At 37.6% G+C, this 24,089-nt stretch overlaps 1 protein-coding gene across 2 annotated transcripts in view; it reads right to left on the bottom strand.

Moving 5' to 3' along the window:
• CDH8 (cadherin 8) overlaps positions 1-24,089 on the bottom strand; it is a 189,645-nt gene that overhangs the window by 39,645 nt on the left and 125,911 nt on the right. For both annotated transcript variants that reach the window (XM_074968799.1, XM_074968801.1), the window contains one exon: positions 2,600-2,721. In XM_074968799.1, the coding sequence (XP_074824900.1) occupies positions 2,600-2,721 (122 nt within the window). The remainder of the gene's footprint in view (positions 1-2,599; positions 2,722-24,089) is intronic.

Below are 24,089 nucleotides of genomic sequence, written 5' to 3'. Positions count from 1 at the left end.
GCTGTTACAGATTCAGAATAAAAAGCAAAGAAAATTCATCTGACAATATTATACATCAACAGTTTTTAATGCATTCTGTCACGTCACCAGCAGCCGTGCTTGCCACTCTCAATTATATCAGGACCCAAAATAGAACACTTGGCAAACTGAACTGTAATAGATGGTTCAGTCAATATATTTAGGGACTGCAAATAAGGTTTTGTAAAAGGTTCAGATGTAATCTTTTCCCTTAAGGTGATTCAAATTCAATTTGAACTTAGGTTTAAGTTAAACTGCAAATGTAAATATACTGATGTAGCATAAAGCAATCACACCCTGTCTTCACATGCAACGATGCTGCTTTAAAATTTTAAACACCCAGATAAATTAGAATTTAGATACTACATATTACAGCAGTCACTTTCTCATATTAACCTTCTTATGGCTTGGAGATATAGCATTATTCCTCCTTCAAAATGAAAACCTTGGCTTGTAAATATGTTTACTTGCAAAATTTTAACACCGAATACTAAAAGAAGTAAAATATCAGCCACTGTATTTGCTGAGATTTTGAGATGAGCTGTGTGTTGCATAGTATGACACTGCTAATTTAGAACCTGCTCCTGCAAGTTACAGTGCAATGGTGGATACTTGCACCTGCCCTGGGGCAAAAAAATGGAGAATAAGGAGCAGAATCAGGGCCACACTCCACAGTGTGGGAATTAAGAGGATCCACTATTTCATAGGATTTTCTGTCTCTTCTCTTACTAATGTTTGTGGTACTCTGATACTACAGTGATTAGGGTAGTATAGAGCTGGTTATATTTTTTTATACAATTTTTTCATGAACACTTTAAAATGTTAAGTGATTTTGTCAGTGTTGTTACTGGTTTTCCACCAGCTGTTTGAGTTTTTTAATTTAAAATTTTGGAAAAAACACAATTGTGATTTTTTTTTCACCCAACTCCAATGTGGTACAAATGCTGAGCTAGATGGTACTAAAACCACTTCAGAATATATCTCTCTCATTTCAAGCTACATCTAGTACATGCTCACATTTTGAGAACAGTCCTGAGCCTTAGATCAGGTTGTAATCATTAGCATAATACAATATTGGAAACAGAGCTTATAGGGATCTAAAATCCACTCTGAAATTTGGGAGTATAAATATCAATATATTCTCTGGAAAGAATACCCTCTAAAAGGAGACTTACAATAATCTTATCTTCAATGGTTATAAAGAATGTTTACTACTCAAATGATGCATTTGTGACAGTAAGGGAAAAAAGCAGTTGGAAGGTCAAAACATGGATCTTTTACAACAATCAAATCTTGGCACAAAAAGGTTCTCAAACAGTACTACTAAAATAAAACAATTTCCGATTCTATTGTCAGGTAAGATGTTTTGGCAAATAGTGAGTTTAATGCCTACCACCCACATGAGGCACAAGAATAGTTGGATTAACAACTGTAGTGTCATGCTGTCAGCTGCTGTTTATTTAAAATTAAAATGTCACTACCCAGAATAAATTATGTAGTTGAAAAACAGTGGATTTCTATAACACAGTACTTCACAAGCTGGACAAAAATGATTACATTTCATCCGCTCTGTATCACTTTATGTAAGGTTATGTCATATCACTGATATTGTATGTGATGTACTCACCCTTAACTCTCTATACTTCTGTCTAATGAAGGACACATTTGAAAATGCTTGGAGGTTTGGTTTACTTTGAAGAAGTCCCTAAAGGTTAGAATTAACTTCTTAAACATAACCAAATTTATCTGACCTTTTTGAAGTCTCTTGCCCCTTCTTGGCGTGCATCCTTCTTCTTTCCTCAATCCATAGTCCATTTCACCAAAACCACGAGATGCACATCACCCATCAAGTCTCTCTCTGAGACTACATCCCTGAACCAAAACCTTCCAAAACTCTATCCATACCCATTGTTAAGGTCCCTGGTTTTGGTCCCAGTTGTGACACACACTTTGATGTTTTACTATACATTCTGAGGTTTCCCCTTCCGCCCCATAATAAATCACTTCCAGCCACAAGCGAAACCTGAGAACTCTAGAGGAATAGAAGAAAAACAACTGGCCCAGAAAAGACTGCCAAAGTACATGAGATGGATATTTATAAAGCTGAGAATCAGGAAGAGGGAAGGTCTTCTAAAATGACCTATTTTCACCTAGCATACAGTTTGAGTTAGGCCCACCATAGTTTGACATTTGAATAGAGATTGAAGCAGGATCGTAATTTTCTCCAAATCAAGGACAAGATCTTGTTAGATGCTGTTGAGCTCCCTGAACTCCTACTGAAGTCAATGGGAGTTTAAGGAACTCGGCACCTTACAGGATCAGGCCCCAAGCTACTTATCTTTATTTCAAACCTCATCATTTTGATTATAAATAAAGTAATGAGGTTTCTCCTAAGTGGTGACTAATAATAGCTCATACATCTGCAAAGGCAAATATTTTGAGATAAAGGGTGTATTAGCTCAACATTACATTCCAGACAAAATCTAGGTAATTTGGAGATACGATACAACTCACATTTGCTGACAGATTACGGGGAGAATTTACAAAAATTATACAGCACCAACAACATGGAGATATTTACTTGTCCAGGCTTCCCATTCTCACATAAAAAGGCGTCATGCTCTGATGCAAACTCAGGAGCGTTGTCATTTACATCAAGAACTTTGATAGCAACAGGCACTCGGGATACTTGACTGTGGTTCCCTAAGAGAAGAAAACATAGCATAAAAGGTAAGAATATTTCATTTGGGATTGATGCTATAAAGGGCCCAAGGTATAAACACTTCCATATAGAAAGTGTACTCTGCCCATTCTCAATCTTTGCTTAATTGGGGTGCTTTCTTCACAATGGATTATATAATTGGAGCAAAATATAAAGATGAATAGTCAGTATTTATTGAAAGGAGGAAAAAGCAAATAAATCCCTATTGCAAACAGCATTTGTTGTTAGACCTTCTCAGCCTAAATTGCTAGATTTTTCTCTGATGAAGTTTGTATTGTTTTATTGATAAAGTCCATTATACCATGGAAAGAGAAGGCTGTAAACAACATAGATTTATTTCTTTGTTTATCTTTGGCAGAGCACTCTGCATTTTACTCTATTAGTTGTTTTGGCTGCACATCTATTATTTCTTCATTGCAAATACGATTAATGTTGAGACCGAATTGGAGCGAGATGGGTTGCAGGCTTGACGTCGACGATACTGGATATTACTTGAGATTATTAAAGCACTCTGATTCATTTACTGTTGACCAGAAAAGTGGCCTATGAACTTCTCAGTTTTCTGAAATAAAGCACCATCATTTTAATATTAAACTAAGGTTCCTCAGTGTACATTGCAAAATAACCTTGTTCTTTAGCTCTTTGGAAAACTGAGCTAAAGCAACAATTGGAGTTCTACTTTGACCAAAATTTACAGACAGGTTTTATTGTCCTCTCTGAATTAGTGTGTGTGTGTGTGTGTGGTTGCATGTGTGTGTGTATATGTGTGTGTGCGTATATTTTAGAGACAATTAATAACTTAGAATATCTGATCTTAGGACCATTTTCCCTAAATAGCAAATATATGATTTATTTAAAAGAGTGATTGTCCAAGTGGCTATTATAATGGTTAGAAAAATATGTTATGAACCGTAATAGTATTTCAGTAGCCTAATGCTAGCTCCATTATCTAGCTATGAATCATAGACTCATGGAAGTGTAGGACTGGAAGAAACCTTGATAGGTTTTCTAGTCCAGACCACTGCACTCAAGACAGGACTAAGTATTATCTACACCATTCCTGACAAGTGTTTGTTTAACTTGCTCTTAAAAACCTCCAATGATGGCGATTCCACAACCTCCCTACGCAATTTAATCCAGTGCTTAACTACCCTGGCAGGAAGTTTTTCCTAATGTCCAGTCTAAACTGCCCTGACTGCAATTTAAGCCCATTGCTTCTTGTTCTATCCACAGAGATTAACAAGAATGACTGCCCTGCACCTTTAAGGGGGCCGGGGGGAGGGGGAGGGAAATGTGTCTGGCTGGCCGAATGAAGGGAACAATACTTTATGGCTGGGGGAGAGGGGGAGATGAAAACTGCTGCAAAAAGGATCAGCATGGTCACTGACTCAGCCCCTGGGAATACAGAGTTTAAAAGGGGCAGCTTGGCACCTGTAGCCTCCCTTTTTACATGGACCAGGCTGAAGAAGGACTCACCCTTGCTCCCTTTTAGGTTGTAAAATACCAGGTTTTTACCTGCTGGGGGGCATTACACTAGCTGCCCCTTTTTTAGGGTGGCTGGGAAGGAATTTTTCCCTTACCACCTGATTGGCTTGGGTGCAGTTGGGGTTTTTTTTCACCTTCCCCACAGCGGGTTCAGCAAGGGCTTTGTTCGTGCATGGCATGACGGGTGGCAGGCCATATGTTGCAACTCATTATTTAAGTGTCGGGCGGATGTCCGGTGCAGGTACTCCATAGGGAAGGTCTACAGTGACCAGATAAATGACTTGGAAAAGGACTTAAAAAGAGATGTTCCTTAAAGGAATGAACAGGGGGCGGTTGGGGACTCCTATGATTGGTAGAGCAGGGAGCCAACCCCCCATTCTTATAGCTCATCTTAACCCTCCTACAAGGGGGCAGGGGTGAATGATAAGCCCCGGCAATGGATTTGCTGGAGGGACCTGGATGGAAAAAGAGGGGGAGCTGGTAAAAGCCCCCGGGTGATTATGGAATAAGCATGGGGTTACCTGCACTGTACACTTGTATCTGCCAGGTAGTCCCAGATATCTAATAATAAAGTTGCGGCCTGATTAAACCCATGTCAAATATCTCCTGTCCTTCTTTCAGCATAGCCAGACAATAATTATTCTTCCTCCTCCTTGTAAAAACCTTTAACATACTTGAAAACCGTTATCATGTCCCCCTCAGTCTTCTCTCCTCTAGACTAAACAAACCCATTTTTTTCAATCTTTCCTCTTAGATCATGTTTTCTTGATCTTTAAAAATTTGTGTTGCTTTCCTCAGGGCTTTCTCCAATTTATCTACATCTTTTCTAAAATGTGTCACCCAGGACTAGATACAATACTCCAGTTGAGGCCATATCAGTGCAGAGGAATTACTTCTCATGTCTTGCTTATAACACTCTTGCTAATACATCCCAGAATGATGTTTGCATTTTTTGTAACAGTGTTACACTGTTGACTCATATTCAGCTTGTGATCCACTATGACACCTAGATTCCCTTCCACAGTACTTCTTCCTAGGCAGTCATTTCCCATTTTGTATGTGTACAACTGATTGTTCCTTCTTAAGTGGAGTACTTTGCATTTGTCCTTATTAAACTTCATCCTATATTATATTACCTTATTTTACATCATTTTTTTTCAATTAAGTATCAACACTCTGAAGAACTGCCTACTACGTGAGTTCAATTCAGAGCCTGTCTCAGGCAAAACTAATTATCCTGAGCAGAAGTTTTGCCTGAGTAAGTACTGCAGAATCAGTTCCTGTCAGGAAATTGCAGGTTAAAGAACAGGCAGGTTTTCATGATAATGATGGAACCTTAATTAATAACTATATCAGATACCACAATATTAATAATAAGATTTCCCTCTTTTTTAGCACCAGCCGTTCAAGAATCTCTAAGGATGTCACAAATGCTATTTAATTATCAGAACATCTTTGTGAAGTACAAGTATTATTATACCCATTATAGGGCAGGTAAACTGGGCCACAGAGGGTACATCTACACAGTGAGCCTCAGCCCTTGGCAGTGAGCCACAGAGCCTGGGTCTATAGATTCGGGCTCGTGGGAGTTGGGCTACTGTGCTAAAATTAGATGTGTAAAAGATATAGCTTGGGCTAGAGCTCGGGCTTTGAAGCCCAGGGAGGGGATCCTTGCCCTCTGAATAAGTGTCTCTAACCATAAACTCCAGGCAGGTGCTTCCAAACAAATGTCAATAAAACCTTTATACTACACCACAGTACAACCCATTCTAGCAATGCCACATATTTTATGAAGGGGAGGGGGGAATTACTGTACACAAGTTTTATGGAGTTTAAAAAATAAATACTGGGATTATCTTTTATGTCCCTCTACCTGTAACCCAGCTGCCTTAGTTACCATGATTCTCAATATACATTGCTCAGAGGGAAGAGACATTACCCTAAATACATTCACAACACTTCTAAAAAAATTTCTGAAATAACATAAAAGTGTCTACTTAAAGATTCAAAAGTATGATATCAGCAAACCTTGCAGGGTTAGAAGCAAATGCTTGGTGTCAACTGGAAAGCTTGGAACATCCCATTTCCAATTATATAAGGTATGTGGGTTTACCAGATACTATATCTTAAATGCTTAATGCTTGAAGCTGCTCAGAGTTAGATAGCCTAGGAAAAGTTCTAGGGGAGATTGTCTCTAGACAGGATAAACTTGTTCCATCAAAAGGTGCATGATAAATGCAATGAATCAAAGTTTCATAATTTATCACATTCATAATAACATTGCATTGCTAATATGTACACATTCAAAAAAGGTTAATATGCAATTCACAAAGGCAAAACATTTTAAAGCACATTTTCTTTATCTTTATAATACATAAACAATGAAATATTTTGGCTTTTCAGAATTCTCAGCACTAGTGTCACATTTAAACACTAAAGATTTACTTTTATCTAAATTAAAGAAACAATGACAGTTCAAATTTTAAATATATTACAGAGGAATGTAATTAATTAGATAAGCGTCTAAAGAAATTACTCATGTCCCTTGTGACTGCCCCCAAAATGTTTGTCTTTCAAGTGAAATACAAACATTATATTTAAATATATTACAACTAGAAATTTGATGAGAATTAATTAAAAAATTAATTTACTAAACACTACAGAGCGACCCAACTGGTTTGGAAATGCTTGTTATTTGAGTTCTTTAGACTACAATGAAATAAACTGTCATTTAAGAGAAAGAGAGAGAAATTTACATTGATCACCAATTTTTGTCATTAACACTATGAGTCACACATCCTTGTTATCACCTCAAACACTGCATTGTCTTTTCACTTATGTACATTGCTTTCCATAGAAGTATAAATCAGAACAAATAGCTATTAAAATAGTGAAAACAAACTAAGAAATACTAAGTAGACATGCAGATCTACACTTGGATGAATATAATATGAATAGAAAATAGTTAACACTTCTGTCATATTCCTATTTTGACACTTCCAGCATACACCTCTCTCTCTATGGCAAAGCACTTGTATGCAATTTATGAGACTCTCAAGTTCAAACCTGTCTGTTAGCTATAGCCCAATACTCTTAGAATCCTCATTCCCTGTTACATATTAGAAAAGCTGTACAGAATATGATGGGGGCTATTCCTCCCATGCAGCTAATGGATTATTCCAATTAGTTACTCTGGTGCAAAACTATTAAAGGCAATGAGGTTGCACAGGTGTCATAGGACATCACTAAGGTAATGGGATAGAACAGTTTTCACAATGGACCTAATTTGGCTTCTAAAGATTGTATTACTGATGATGATGCACAACAAGAAAAGGCCCAGCTTGAGTCTTGCAACCTAAGGGAGTTTGTAGGGCTGTCACTTAAAATAAAAGAAATAAAATAATGACTTTGTAAATTAAGTATAATTGATATGGATATCAATGATGTGAACAAGGACTTCCACAATGCAATTTTTAGCAAGTCTCTTTTAAGAGCTACACCTTAAAGACCTCATTTTCCGTCCTGGTAAGGGCACACCCACTTGGTATTCTGCACAATTGCCACAAACATGTAATCACAATAATTGCACTGCACTTGCAAATTAGGTGCATACACATGGACATGTTGCCTCTTTCCATGTAATTATTGAAGTCAACATTGCTGCCTGTGATCTGCAGACCCTGAATACTTCTGAATTGGCACTGGTGAAAGCAGCCAGACTTCCCACTGTCTAACAAGATAGACATCAGGAAAGGATGCAACAGTGTAAAGGAGCTAGAGGAACCAATTAGCAATAAGTGAACCAGAAAAATATTAGAAGTCTCAGCTGAGTTCAGGTCCACAAGTTTAAAGGTTTACCTGAACCTCATGTGTCTGAAAAAAGTTGCACTAGAAATTTAATGAAATGTTACTTTATTCCAGCACTGTCTGGACGTGAACCTGGAAATAAAGGTCAAATCTGGCAGTCATTGCTTAGGCAAGTTACCCATTGATTTTAATGGCAAACTTGCTCAAGGAAGGACTTAAAGGGCTCCAGCATTTGACACGAAGTACAAAGAGATGAGAACATTAGAACTTGCCAAATAACCTAATCAAACTTTTCCAAACCTCCAAACACGATCTTTTAGATTTATTTGAGGACAGTGAGTTGGTTGTTATAGCCAAACAAGTTTGCTGACAAGTTGAGAAAAAAATAGATATAACATTTGAATTTAAAACATCACAGTTCAATTATTATTGTTGTTGTTGTTTATTAGTATTTCTATCTCTGGAGCACATAAGGGCCCTAACCAAGTTACAGAATAGAAGACAGTCCTGCCCTAAAGAGCATACAATCAACAAGACAAAATGAACAATGAAAAGCAGTTTGCTAAAAGTGCAACACTTGGTACTGAGCATAGTGGGTAGTACCATGAGTAGTTGGTCCCTCTGAAACACTATAAGCCAAGTTCTTGGCCTTCACTATGCAACTTATGGAGTAGTGCAAAGCAGCTGTAAAGCTTCCATGAAGGGGTAGCCAAGGATTCCCCCATTGCTGGAACAGCAGCCTTCATTCAAAGTCCTAATTTAGCGCATAGAGATGTACACTTTAATATTTCCTTTATCCAAGTCTATTTTTCTTTGTTTAAATAGATTATCAGATTACATCGGTGTTCTGCTTAAATAGTAGTAAACTGTGTTGTATTTTAACTAAAAGCAAGCAATACCTAAATACAAAGTAGAATCCTGGAAAATTACAAGCTTTTTGTCATCCTGTAGCTTGGAAGTGGTTATTTCATGCTCCTCTGGCTCGGTGAAACTTCAAGTATAATAGGATTTTAAATTAGAAATAGGAGAACCCAGAGAATTTCCAGTTCTAATAGAGAAATCAAAAACACACAAAATCTAAACTACTGATTAATGAACAAACAAACAACCCCCTCAAAACAAAACAAACACCACCAAAATCAGAGTTTGTTTCACATATCTATTTTTTTCCAAGCTCAACAAGTTGTATTTAACAGATCATTTTCCTTCACATAATTCTGATTATCTTATGAGACCCATCAGATATTATCTACACATATGATAAATTTATTCTGTTTGACTTTACACTCCTCCGTGTATTCCTTTATCTGTATAACACTGCACCCGATAACAACTCTTTGCCATATAAAACTGACAGAGCCAATCTTGATAAAAAGGGATGCTATTATGAAGCTGAATTTTTATTTAGATGGTACATTCCAACTGTGGAAACACTACAACATAGAGAATGTGTCCATTTGTCTTGAATGCTGCATAATGCCCTGATTTTAACTGGACCTGAGCACCTGAGACTAACTGTGAACTAATTAAGATAAGCCCTATCAGTCTACAACTTTCCTATTAAAAATAATGGATCACAATGGATTCTGAATTGGAAAAAAGTCATATTAAGGAGTGGTAATTTTTGAAGGATTAATACTACAAGAAAAGATTCCCTAATTGAAAAGTATGGGGAGATACTGGCATTGAGAAATTACCAAGAATCAGTGTAAATCTACCAGTACATAGGGAAAAGGCTGCTAGAACATGGTGTTCAGGAAAAAGATCATTGGTTCCAAATTAATGTTCCAATGGTATTTACCTTCAGCACACCTAAAGAGATGTATTATTGGAATACAGATTAGAGGGAGTATGTGGAAAAGAAGAATGTTGAGCACATTTTTTGAGCCTGTCCCTTAAATCATTCTTTGTGGGGAAAAATAAGGGTGATTGAAAGCATGGTCTGCTCCCAATGGGTTCTTTAGTCATTTTCCAGGTGAAGGAGATAAATAACTCAAAAGGAAACTTATTTAAAATTTTATATTTGTAACAACACATTGACATGCTGCCAATTTTTTTTTAACTGTGGACTTTTTCAAATATTTGCCAGTGATGCGCGCTAGATAAAATATTCTCCCTTCTGTTCCTCATCACCACCACATATCCCAGACTCTTGCCAAACCCGTGTCAACCCTGATATGGGTGTGTCAAGGACAGCATTATTTACTGGCTGATAAATGAGGTGGAGTTGGGCTAGGGGAGTAGCCTTGGCTTTTGGTGAAAGCAGTTCCAGCAGGGTGGATGGGTTTTAAGGGTAACTTACTTTGAAACTAACATTTTTGTTCACAGGATCCAGCTCCCAACTCTGCTAATAACGTGGCTATGGGTGTGTCTACATAGGAGCTGGAAGGTGTTAATTCCAGTTTAATGAGGCATACCTGTGCTAGCACTGATCAAGTGAGTGCGCTAAAAAAAAAGTGCAACTGTGGCAGTGCAAGCAGCAGGATGGGCTAGCCACCCCAACATATGGTATCTATGGTCTTGGACAGATTCGTATTTGGTGCAGCTACACGTTCCAACTCTATTGTAGACATACCCTAAGACAGACTGATGTCAGCTAAGCAGTGTACCAAGATTGGTGAATGGTGATGGAATGGTACCTAATACTTTTCCTTCACTTGACCTTCCTCATACCCCTTCTTTTCACTGCTGATATAAGAAGAAATTGAGAAATTTTAGAGGTGGAAAATGCAAGCTGCTCCAGAAGATTTTAATTAATTAGGGCCATATCCTTCAAGCTGTGTTCAGGCAAAAATCTCAGCATCTTTAATTTTTGCTTGAGTTTTGTAAAGCATAACAATTGCTGAATTTGGCCCAGCACTATTATGAAATATGGACTTCTTCCTCTTCAAGTGACATATCTGATATTGAAGTTATCAACCACCACCTTCCATCTTTCACAGTCCTGACAGAGTCGTAAAACTTCCACTCTCCTTTGGATACCAGTCCATCTGGAGATGTTTCTGACATAGTTGGTTCTCTTTCTTTAACTGTAATCTTTCCTGATAGTATAAGTGCTGGATTTAAGTCACTCTCCAATCAACCTGCATGTTCACAAAAATATGTTACTCTCTTACCTAGGATCTCAAGCAATTGTGTTCTTTTTAATTCCACCCTTCTCATCACCTCATTTTTCATAGTTTTAGTTACCCAGCTAATTTTAAAAATTATTCCATAACATCCAAACTCAAATATTATAAGTCATGTCTCAGTGTCCTTTTTAAGTGTCCGTGTCTCACATCCATACCGTGAACACAGGTAGTACTTCAGCAATCTAGTGCAAATGTGCAGTTTTAACTTTCGACAACACAGACGTTTTTGGAAGTTGCTGAATGCATTTTGTAAGCTGTATCCTTAGCTCTGAAAAATTCACAGAAATGTAAATACCCTGGGGCTACAAGACCAAGCAGATTAAATTTATTGGTGATATTCTGCCCATCCTGTATAGCCCCGTTTGCTGGTGCAACATTAATGGATTATATCTTTCACATACTTTTTATTTTTCCTTTAAGGCCTGATTCAGCACTCACTGAAGTCAATGGGAGTCTTTCTACTAACTTCAATGGAAGTTTGATTTAGTCCTTACTCTTGATATTATATTGTTCAATTTAATTTCTTTGAAAATATGATAACAGTATTCTTCACTGATTTACACTAGCTCATGATCAGATCCATAATATTTAAAAATTAAACCAGCATATTCTGTACAGATACACACACACACTCCTGTTGGAGTCAAAGGGATGTGAGTTTGAATATCTGAGGGCAGAATGTATCTCAGTATTTATATGGAACCTCTTTGCTACTTTTCCTGTAATTAAGCTGTGTATTGCATTGCTTTGCAGTTATTCAGCAACCTAGTAAATAGTTACAGTGTAATTACCTCTGATCCTCTGTGAATTAAGAAATCCATTTTGTTAGTGCCCTTCAAATCAGCTGAGCAGTAATTAGGGGTATTTGTTTCTTTGCAGAACGCTCTGATTGCAAACATAGCAAAGTCCCTAGAAACTATGGTTCTGCATATTTCATTTTGACTGCAGTGAGCTTCATATTCATTGTGACTCATAACCAAGATATATGTGACACATCAATATGAGTAAACAAATAGATAATTCAAAATAAATTGCCAGTATACCTCCTTGGATAACACTATTGCAACCTGCTATCTCAGTGTCAAGCTTTTGGAGATTTTTTTTTAAAAGATCCTGCTTTAGTCGTAACTCCCACTGCACATACCTGAAAAAATGTAGGGAACAAACATTCTCCCAGCCACCCTTCCATCCTGATATCACATTACATACAAATCTGGGAATTATCTGGCAATAACTCATACAGTGTAGATCACTTTCCCTCCTTACTCATTCCCACCAATTTGGGGAGGGCTGTTGTCAGTTCCCAACCCCTCCAAACCTGGTCTCACCCCACTGCTGGAATCCCACCTCTGTCTCCTTGCATGAGGGCTAAGGGGCTGACTCTGCTGCGCCAGACATTAGGAACCCCAACCCCATTCACACCTTCTTTAGGGGATGCCTTCCCCTAAGACCACTTCTGACTCCTGTTTACCAGGAAACCAGGCCACCTTTGGAATAACTATGTGCACTGGACATCAGTTACCTGCTAAATTGTGACAGCGTGAACTGTACCTCCTGGCTTACCCAAACGGCTCCTGGAGCTTCTGTGGAGAAGATGAACTCCAATCTCATTCCCACCCAATCTCAGTACTGAGGGAAAAAATCCTTCCCAGTCCTGAAAACCACAACTAGAACAATGCTCACATCCGACCAAAAAACACCAGTCCTACACTTAGTCCATGGGTGAGAAAGTGGGAGCTGCTGGTCTGGACAAGAGAGAGATCTCCATCAAGCAGAACAGGGCATATAGGGGGAAATTGGCGTGCAGGGGGAAAATGGCATAACTGAACCTCTTCAGCCTGACCTCAGCTCGAGTGATGCCCCCATCTCCTGCTCCCCCAACCCAAAGGAGGAAGGGAACCCTTCAAGGAGCTATGACCCCTTTCTTTCCACTTGGCCAGAAAAAGCCTCCTGCCATTGAGGTTGTAGGTATTGTATTCATTTGAGCCTTTCTGTTAACTGAAGTTAGAATCTATTTACAGCTTCTTAGTAACTTCCGCTCACTCCTTGTGGCAGCTGCCACTTGTTAACTCTCCCAGTATGTGAAAGAGATATTCCTACGGGTCAGATGGAAGTAAGAGTCAGGGAGATATTTCAGGGAATCCAAGGAACAGCTTAGATTTCGGAGACACCCTTGGCTGTGATTTGCATTCTGATATCATTATTATTTGAGTTATCAATAAATCCAAACCCCAGAAGTGGTAAGTTTGTCTTTATGCAATGTGTGTTGTAAACTTTATTTGGAACAGACTGGGATGGGAATGCTACCAGCTTATAGCAACATAAGCACTATAAAATGGATTTCTTATATTTTCAGAGGCTATAAGCAATATCATAATCATTGTTAGGAAGTAATGGGTTCTCATTTCTACACATTACCATGAGTTATTTCCGGAAAATAATGTAGCACCATTATATGACTTGAAATAAACACGTAATAAAAGCACTAGGATAAAGAGATTAAGTCTACTCTATAGGATATAGAGATTAAGGAGCCAGTCTCAGACACAACAAATCTAGCAGGTAAATTCATAGGGCTTGAGTCACCATTGTGTTGCTCCTGTTTTAGGTTGGAATAACTCCATGTTAATCAAAGGAGCTTCAATAGTATAAAGTTGGAGTAGCACAATCAGGAATCAAGCCCACAGTTTAGAGCAATTGCAATGTTAATATGGTGATAGTATATCACACATATTAAAAATGCTATAAAATATTGACTCATACAAAACAACTTATCAATTATAATTAGCTTTAAAATTGTATAATGAATAGCAGCAATAATAAATAAATTTTATTGATGACTAGATGTCTGGGATATTTTAGATTTTTAATTTAAAAATCATTTCACGAACAACAAAATAAATAACTCAGAAGAAAACTGACCCAAAACATTTCAATAATTTTTTTTACATCTAAAACTATTATAAAATATGTTTCTTGTATTTATTTGTTTAATAAGTGGGCAGATTTTAAAATATGCTTAGCACCTGGCAGTTCCCATTGTTCTCAAGTGAGCATGTTGAACAATTGGGAAAATCTGCCCCTTTACCTCTAAGCCTGAAGGTACTGTAACTCCTCATCCACAACAACCTTTGTTAAAACTCACAGTATGCTCCTCTGAGTAGCTTCATTATTTGAGATGGAAATTCCATCCACAAAAGTGCACCAGGGAGACTGACTATCATGGTGTTCAATTATAGATATATCTCCACCCTGTTTCATTCCCAGGCTATGGCCTACAATCAACCATACACAATTTTCAAGGTACTGGAGTCACATATTGCCCAGAATAATAAGTGTACTCACATCAAAATAGCTGAGTACTCTGCACTACTGATCTGGGAAAAAAAATTCCTTCAGAAATTATAAAATTCGAGGTGCAGATGCCCATTTGGCAGTTGTCCAGTTTAGTCCTTTTTAGCTTGCTTCACTTCAGTCTCACACTCATTTTGCTAATTCAATAATGAAATGTTGTCAGTTTGTTCTTTCCTCCATTTCTTTTGTTGCAATTAACAAATCAGTCAAGCATATTCAGCCCTTTAGCTAACAGACGAGCTTGCATTTGTATTTATTTTAGTCTTGTATGCTCTCCCTTTCTCTCAAACAATCCGTCCCCTTCATGCCCATTTTTATGGTGTAAATTTTGATTTTTGTTGTCACTCTCCAAAGTCTTTTTGCGAAATCAATGTTTTTCAAAATGTACAGCTTTACAGACTAACATTGCTCCATAAACTTCTGAAACCAGGGATGATGGTTCTTAGGCAGCTGATCCAATCACTCTTCCCATTAGGTATGGTTACCACCTCCTACAAAGTATGCTTCTTGCATTTTTTTTTCTTCAGCTAAGTGTTCATTTTTATAGTTTCCTTGTGATTTCTCCTTACCAGATAACTGGAAACACAGTTTCCTTGCCCACTTATTCACCTTCTCTGCAGTGCCCCCACCTGCCTGTTGTTCATTCCAGTTCTCAAAGTATGGAGCACATCTTACTATTGAGATCTCTATTCCATTCTATATAGGCTTTTATACCACACTCCTAACCATAATATGTGACCACCTTTCTAGCAATGTGACTACATATCTGTCATGTGTTTGTTCTCTCATCTTCTTCACACAGGGAGTGGATTGTTTTGGCACATTTCCACTCCCATTGGCATCCATATAGGCCACTTCCCCTCAAACGAATTCCTGAGGTAAATACATCAATTGCTCACGTGGAAAGCAATACAGTCTTTGGAAAGTAGGTAATGCATTTTAGTGCATTTTTTAGTGCAGTTTAGTAGACAGAAGCAAGGAGAGCCAGGATCATGTGACCAAACAATGCCTCAAGGACATCCAGTACTTGCTTTGTCGTCTATAATGGGTATGCCTCTAGCCTGTAGTTATAACCAAATAAACAAGAAATCCAGCTTAGTAAATTCAGGTAGAGCAAAATTATGCGTTATATAATTTCTATCATGCTGATCAGAAAAGAAAGGGTCTGGTGAAAAGGTTAAGCAGTTCTGAGCTCCTGTTTAAACCTTCTCTGATGCTTCTCTTTCCTTTTTAAGCTTTACTGAAATTTATTCAGCCCTAAATGAAAGATAATTATATAGTATACCAAAGTAATTCCCTAAAACATTATAATTATTCTTAATAATGTCAATAGTAGTTTTACAATAAAAGACAAAATAAAATTAAGAAATTAAAAGTATTAAAAGAATTCCTGACATTAAAATGTAGTTTTCAAGTACATAAAAGGTTGTTACAAGGAGGAGGGAGAAAAAATTCTTCTTCTTAACCTCTGAGGATAGGACAAGGAGCAATGGGCTTAAATTTCAGACAGGGTGGTTTAGGTTGGACATTAGGAAAACTTCCTAACTGTGACAGAGTTTAAGCACTGGAATAAATTACCTAGGGAGGTTGTGGAATCTCCATCATGGGGGTTTTTAAGAGCAGGTTGGACAAACTCCTGTCAGGGATGGTCTAGATAATACTTAGTCCTGCCTTGAGTGCAGGGGACTGGACTAGATGACCTCTCGAGGTCCCTTCCAGTTCTATGATTCTGTGTGCTTGCTGAATGCACAAACATTAATCTGAAGAATATTTTACTATATGTCTTTCTTCCTTTTTAACTTGTGTCCCTGCATCCTAAAAAACCCACCTGAAATATATAAAGAAGATAGCTTAGATTAGAATGCACTGTGTGATGATTCATAATTGCATTTATATTCTTGATAAACCATAGCCTTTTTGGATTTATGCCTTTTGGATTTATGGATTTTTTCCAATAGGTGACAGAAAGGGACAAAATTGCCCCATATTTCTTCATTTCTAAAGGATGCAGCAAGTATGGGCAATTGACTTTGTTAGTTACATGCCATAGCTTTGTCCTCGAGATTTCCTATGTCTAGAAAAAAAAAATTGTGGTCACACCATTTTTATTTCAAGATCTCTTCTATTTTCTCATCCAGTGCTTTGATGAACTTTGCCAAACACCATCAGGAATATTAAAATGATTGTTAGAATAACTGTATTATAATGCAAAAATCATGTTTCTTAATTTTACACGGAAATGAGTTACAGTGATTTCTACTTTACTGTGTCAGAAATTTTATTTTTTTTTCAAATAAGCATGGTTCAAGAGCTATTTATTTCATATCACTTCCTAGTGAAAAAAGAATATTTTACATTCTCAAGCATAGCTAAACAATTTCATTATCAATATTTGGTAACCCAACTAATAAGTTTAATATTAGTAAAAGTAGAGCAGTGAAGAGAAGGAAAATTCATTCACGGAGGATTCTGAATTTGTTTTTATTCCAATATGGAACAAACCCCACAATCTGAAAACACTCCACAAAAGAATTTCCATCCATCCAACCATTCAGGATTGATTAAAATGTTTAATTTAAATTTTGACTTTTTACATGTATAACACATAATACAATAAAATAAAAAATCAAAATGAAGTCATTCAAAAAGAACAACAAAATGCATTCTGAAAAGTCAAAATATAATGTGTTGACATTTTTAGGAACTATTCTTTCCCCTTTTCCCCCCAAAATGAATTTTTGGCAAAATCAACATGATTTTGCAAAGGGTCCCAATGGCAATGTGTCTTCCAACAGTAAACTGTTCTGAGTTTTTTCCAACCAGCTTCATTTAAAAGGTAGGCCTTATCTTGCCCTTGGAACCTTTTCAGCTAGGCTAGGGAAGCTGTATTTAAAGAATGATTGAACAAGGGAGTCAATCCAAATCACACAGTCCAGCAGTGGTGCTGTATTTTCAGTGGATAACACATGCTATCCTGCCCACTATTGCCAGGTGCTAAAATCTTGAGATCCCTTGGGCTTTGGACTGTTTAAATTCTCTGTCACATGTCAAGCCCATCAGAACTAGCAAAGGTAGGAGTGCTAGATCAGCAATAAGAGTATGTTTACACTGCAGTCGTAGGTTTTACTGCACCTCAGGTAGAGTTCTGGGCAGGCTTATATAGCCCATGCTGAAGCCCAGGCTGCCATATCTTTACTGATATTTTTAGCTGAGCTAGTTAGAATACCACCAACCTGTGCTGCAGTGAAACCTCCAATTCAGTGTAGACACATTGGAGGTGTTGCTGCACCCATGATAGAGCAAGAGTGAGAGGTTTCCCTGTGTTTTTTAACATAGCTGCACCATGTTAGAAAAAGCAAATCCTTTCATCTGTGGAAGAGAAAAAAATAGCAGGCGAAGCTCAAGCCATGATGGAATTTGTCACTGGTAGAAGTGAGGTTGAAGTAAAAGAGGAAACCTGCAAGTGGTGGAACCAATAAGAAAAAAATATATCTTACTACAGAGATAGCTCAATAGTCTCCCAGTTGAAGAGGAAAGAGAAACACCACCCATTGTGTTCTGCTGCCTGTGTATGGATAGAGAACACCAAGTATTCTGAGAAAAGCAAGTAAAAAGTGTGGATGGAAACCAAATACAGAGCTACTCTTTAAGGTGGTCACAGCCAGGTAGTTGGATAGTAGGGACTTCAGGAATTAATCTTATTTATGGGTTCTAAAATAAATAATATCTGAATTTAAACCATCTTGCTGTGCAGAGTGGTCCTACGCAAGGATTTGATTACTATTTTTCTCCTCCGCACCATTTATTACACTCATGTTTCATCCTAATAGACTGTAAATTCTCTGGGGTAGGGACTGTCCTTTCGCTCTGTGTCTGATCAGTACAGAGCGCAATGAGGCCCTGTGTCTGGCTGATGCCAGTATGTCAGTAGCATAAAGAATAGAGTGTAACTTACATGTGAGCAACTGGTTATATCTGCATTTCTCAACTGCTGAAAGTTACATGCCGTAAAACTGATTGAAGGTGTAAATTATGATTCAGAGTCACACAGGCTGAATTTGGGATACACAATGCAACACATATCAAATATTACAAGAACAAATATACCACAGAATAATTAACTCCCGATAAATCTCTCTCTCTCTCTCTTTGCTCCTATATATAGTGTGCATACAAGAAGGGTGTGTATTTTTAAACCTACGGATGGACTGGCACATTGCAATCCACCCTGAGGGGCAGCATGTTGCTGCACTGAGGTAGGATCAGCACAGACCAACCATTGTGAACTTTGCTCCAAGGCAGATGTAAGCCAAACCTGCCCCTTTTCTAGCTCAACTTACTTCCCCCTCTACAGCTGTGCTGATGGATCTGCTGTGAGGTAGGGAGGAGCCAAGACTCTTACCCATCCCACTATTGGCACCACCCTCACCCACATATGCAAGAGGAGTAGCAGCAGCCTAGGAGAAGCTGCTCCATGTTGTAACCCATAATGTAGGTGGCCGACATAGGGAACGGAAGGAGATATCTTTTTACTCCCAAGTGTACTCTTTACTCTCAAGTGTAGGGGTGTAGGCTGGCTCAACATTGAGCCCATAGAATGCAAGCAGAACATTCCACTTATTTAAGTCTCAGCATCCTCATTTCCATAAGATCATATGTCACAAACCATAACTGAGATCCACTTGAAATATGGAGTTTGGGGAATCCAAATAAATAAAAAAAGAACAAACAAACAAATAAGCAACACAGCTACACACACACACACACACAAAGAGGATATGTGTTAATCTTGAGTGGCAATTTTTAATGAGCACAGTAGTTCTAATGTCAGGTGAGAGAAAGCTTGTGTATTTTAAAGGGATCATCACTTATTCACCTTTAAAGCTTACCATGTTTTCTTGACTCTTGCTGATCTGAGTCTTTACAAAGATACAGCTTAGAAAATGGAATTTTGTAGAAGTTTTTAATGTTGTAATTTATGACATAATTTTATATTTTTGTGCACATATTTCTGAAGCACACTTCATCACCTTTTGCAAGGCCAGTTCAAGACAGGCATAGTTAGTAAGGAGCCATGTCTTATAATAAACCAGACATTTCTTTTAAGATTCACCAGAGCCCCATAATTCAAGTGGGCCTCACTTATGAGGTATGCACTCTATGAGATATGAGCATGCAAATATCAGTGTGTTCAGCTTCAGATTAGTTAAATGTTCTGCAGTCATACTATATGACTAATGCACCCCTTCCGTGCCCAAGTTATAATACTGTCTCTGATATAAGCCTTTACCTTGGCTCCCAGCTACATTAAACCTCCATTTATTATTAGTCTTGTTATAGCAGTTAATCAGTAATGACTGAAATGCAGAGCATTTCCTCAGCACTAATGACAGACTGAGAGGAATTGATGGCATGAAGAACAGATGAGGAAATAGCCTGAGCAAAGGGTGTTATTGATATTATAAGATGGAGTTGGAAAAAATCACAGAAGAGGAGTATGAAGGCAGAGGGAAAATAGAAATGTCCTACATATAATGGTGAAAACTAAAAATGTAATGCCCTATACATAAAGCAGTCTGATTGCTTGAGTCATCAAATTCTACTCAGCTTACAATATTTGGATAACATTAGTGAGAATGGTGTAATAAGTAATAAATAGTGCACATTTGACTTTATTTTGATGTTAGAGCTGCAGACACAGTAATTACTGTGTCATCTTAATTGTGTATTGATAGATAAGGCAAAGCTTCCTTTACCCATTTACATGTCAGTGAGACTAGTGACAGGATGGACCAGCAGATTAGCCACTCAGTGGTAGAAGTTACCACAATTTCCATCTATTCACAGTCTATGTCAGTCATTGTTTAATTTATTTTTTCTATTTTCATAGGCACATTGTAAATCATTAATTTCTAGTACGATTATACCATATCATATTCCCCTTACTTTCACAGGATACTGAGTTTCCCCTCACAATGTAAAATGATGTGCTACTATTCATTATGCTGTCAAGTGACCAGTTGTAGGGCTGTGGGAGAATGAAGCCATACTTTTGACACTGGTGTGTGTTTTTTTGAGTGATATTTATATCCTAAGTGCATGTTTTGTTCAAGGGCAATTCAAATGGCAGGTACAGTTCAAACCTGGACCAATTAGGGCAGAGTTGCCCATCTGACAGGACAACAACACAACTATGGGAAGCATGGAAATCGGGGAGGGGAAGGAAAAACTGACTGGGAAGGAAAATGAGATGCAGGTGCTAGGAAGGATGTGAGCAGATGACTGGGAATTACAAATGGCTGGTGGACTTTTCCCTTATAATGGGTATAGTTAAGCAGTCAGAAAACTGTACTGCAAAGATAGTACAAGGCAAATCAAGGAAGGAAGGAACACTGCACAGAAAAAAGAGGGAAGTTAAGGGTGCACCAGAAGTTACTGAGAATGTTGATTTCATTCTTATTGCAATAAAGTTCTGCTCAGTATCTCAAGCAAGTGTTTTTATGCCTATATATTTCCCCAACCCTTCCTTCTCTTCAGACTGCAACACAGGAAAATAAAACTATGTCAAGTCCCCAGCCATCTGGTGAATTCTCCCAAGCTTCTAATCACAATAAAGACTCCATTCTCAGCGTGCATTATGAAGTTCTTTAGATCTCAGTCACATATTACCTTGTAATACAACAAAACAATGTGAAATTCCATTACTCCAGTATCTAAAGTCCAGAGTCAGTGACAGGAAACAAAGTTCACCTTTTATATTCAAAGAACAAAAAGGCATGTTCCTAGTAGGAAAAGGTCACCTGGCCAACAAGACTGTTCCCTTTAGATTTTAATCAACTTCATGTTCTTACTTTATATTCTTCTTGACTCACAAAAGATTCTCTCTCTGGAGCAAACTTGGCAGGGGAGAAACACACACACACACGAATCAGTTTATGTCCCGAGTCATTTTTGGTATCCCTCATGCTGTATTTTAATAAGTGAGTTTCTGCCTTACACTCCAAGCTTCTAATTCAGTGTGATTTTGCAGTAAGGTAAAAATCCTTTGTTTTATTCTGTTATCTTAAAAATCAATGTGATGTAATATATCAGTGTAGCAGGATCACTACAGGACAGGACAGGAAATATGTTTAACTGTAAAGGTGCAAACTCTTGTTGAAATACAAATATTTTTCAATAGTAAGAAATATTTAGTAGAATAAATAAGGGGTGACTTGAATTATGTTTTAAGACTAATGCTTGAGCTTCCTCAAAGGAATGCAAGAAACTTATCCACACATCTTTCCATTTAAATTAATGATACATGGCAATATCTCCTGCACTGGTTTGAAAATCTGAAGCTGTTGTGCAGTGCTTAAGATTACTTTCAGCCCCACATTTTCCACTGATGTCTCTCTGTATAGACACTGAAGCACACCGCATCTTCAGCATTGTGACAATAAATCCAGACTGAAGAAATCTGAGAATTTCTGAAATTCTCAGAATCTGAGAAATCTGAAATTGTCTGAGAATCACCGCTGTGGGACATTCACTTTGTTGGTGAAGACTGTATGCTATTTAGTTCTTGCAATTTAGGAATGATCTTGCAAATCATCACCTGTCTACATATTGTAGAGATTTAAGACTGACAATGGTGATAATTCTGTCAATCATTTATAACGTGTCATATCTGCTTCTGTGTAAAAAAAATCCACACGGATTCCTTTCTATTGCTAGAAGGAGGTAATCTACCAATGTGACCAGCACAATATCCCTACCCAGGCCAGAAGCCAAACTAAAAGGTGTAAAGGAAGTCAAGGCCTTCATGTGCTTTGATAACATATGCTCAATACTTTTTGATGTTGTTGTTTAGTTTTTAAAATAAAGAAGGTTAGAAGACATACTGGTAGTTTGTGAGATGGTCAGGATCAAGACACAACTTTTTTAGCATGGGCCTAATACTTCTCACTTCAGTGAAACTGGCCCTCTGCCTTCTCAAAGGAATATATTAACAGTTTCCACCAACTAGGGACATCATATTCCTGACCAGCTAATTTTACCAGCTGTGAAAGGTATTGATCCATCTTGTATGTCACAAGATGTAGCTCTGCAACTACATCTTGAAACTGGTTGAAACTCAATTCCCAAACACTGATATTCTACCAGAAGGCAGCCAAAGGCTGTCTGAATCTAATTAATTGTGTTCACCACAAGGTAAATAGAAAGTTTACAGCAAGAAATACTGAACTCTGTTTCCGAGAGAAGGCAGCTCAGATTCACCAAACAATCTACCACCTAAAAGGAGTACCTCTATTTAAGACTTCATGTCTGGGTCGTAGAACAAAATACTTTCTTTGTCTTCATCATTGCAGAAGATTGCCAACATTTATTTACGTCAGAACTGACAAGAATCAGAGATCAGTTTCTACTCAAAACATGACAGCCAGTGGAGGAGGCTATCATGTGAGGATGTGGCAAAAGGAGGAGACACTTAGTAGTCACCTGATTAATAGTCAAGGACAAAAGCCAGTTATTATGTCCTACAGTTGGGCACTAACTAAGAGAACTCTGGAACCCAAACAAGTCAATTTCTCTCTACCCCAGCCCACAATAAGAGTAAAGGTGGGCCCTGAACAGAGCCTGGGAAGTAATGGCCAAGGACTAGACTAGTGATAGACTAGGATAGAATGAGCTCTTCAATACCCATCCAAACCCCATATTGAATATTCTACATATATATTAACTTTATTTTTATGTGCATTAATTCATTGATATCAGACAATTACATTGAAAATGCTTTTTGAATTTCCCTTCATAGTTAGTGACTGCGAGATAGTACACTGCCACTATTAGATTTCCAAGGAACATACTGTCTCATAAAAAGACCAAACTTAAAGTAACAACAAAATAAAATATGTTCTTTCTTGTCCCCCTCCCCATGACAACTCACCAAACACACTTATTTCTGTCTTAGAAGCTTTTAAAAATATTTCCTCAAATTAAAAAAAAAAGTTGGTTTCTATGGTTTTCTGTGAACTTCAGTCTTTGTTTCATTGTAAATGCCACATAATTACACTGGAAATGTGGAAAAGCCATCAGCAGGAACTCTAATGCTAGGTGCAAGCTGGGTATTATTTTTTTCATAGCCACCCTGTAGGCAGCAGTTTCACAATAGTGATGGATGTTGTGGCTCACATGAGGCCTAATGATAAGGCTTATTAATAAAAATACTTAAGTATAATTATTTTTTAAAAAAAGCTGGGGAGGGCAGGGTCTTGATTCTGATGTCAATGTAATTTGATTGACTTGGTGGAGCTTCTCCTGATACACACTGGTACAAGCGAATCAGAAACAAGATGGTTAAAGCAATTTATTGAAAACTGTTTTTTTTTTTCTCCTTTAGCTTTTAGAGAGGAAATGGAAAGTGAAATTCTTCTGCATTATGGCAAGTTACATGAGACACCACATGACAAAACTTGTCACCCAAAGTAAGAAAGAAGGCACATTTGGATAATACATTCAGTTTAATCAGTTAAAGGCATTACAGTCTTTTATACAAAAACTCCTCTTTTTAAATCAGTCACCTCACCAAA

The sequence above is a fragment of the Natator depressus genome, chromosome 12 (genome assembly GCF_965152275.1).
Source record: "Natator depressus isolate rNatDep1 chromosome 12, rNatDep2.hap1, whole genome shotgun sequence".
NCBI lineage: Eukaryota > Metazoa > Chordata > Testudines > Cheloniidae > Natator > Natator depressus.
Note: the sequence above shows the minus strand (reverse complement) of the source record. Positions and strands in the feature narration are given on the sequence as shown.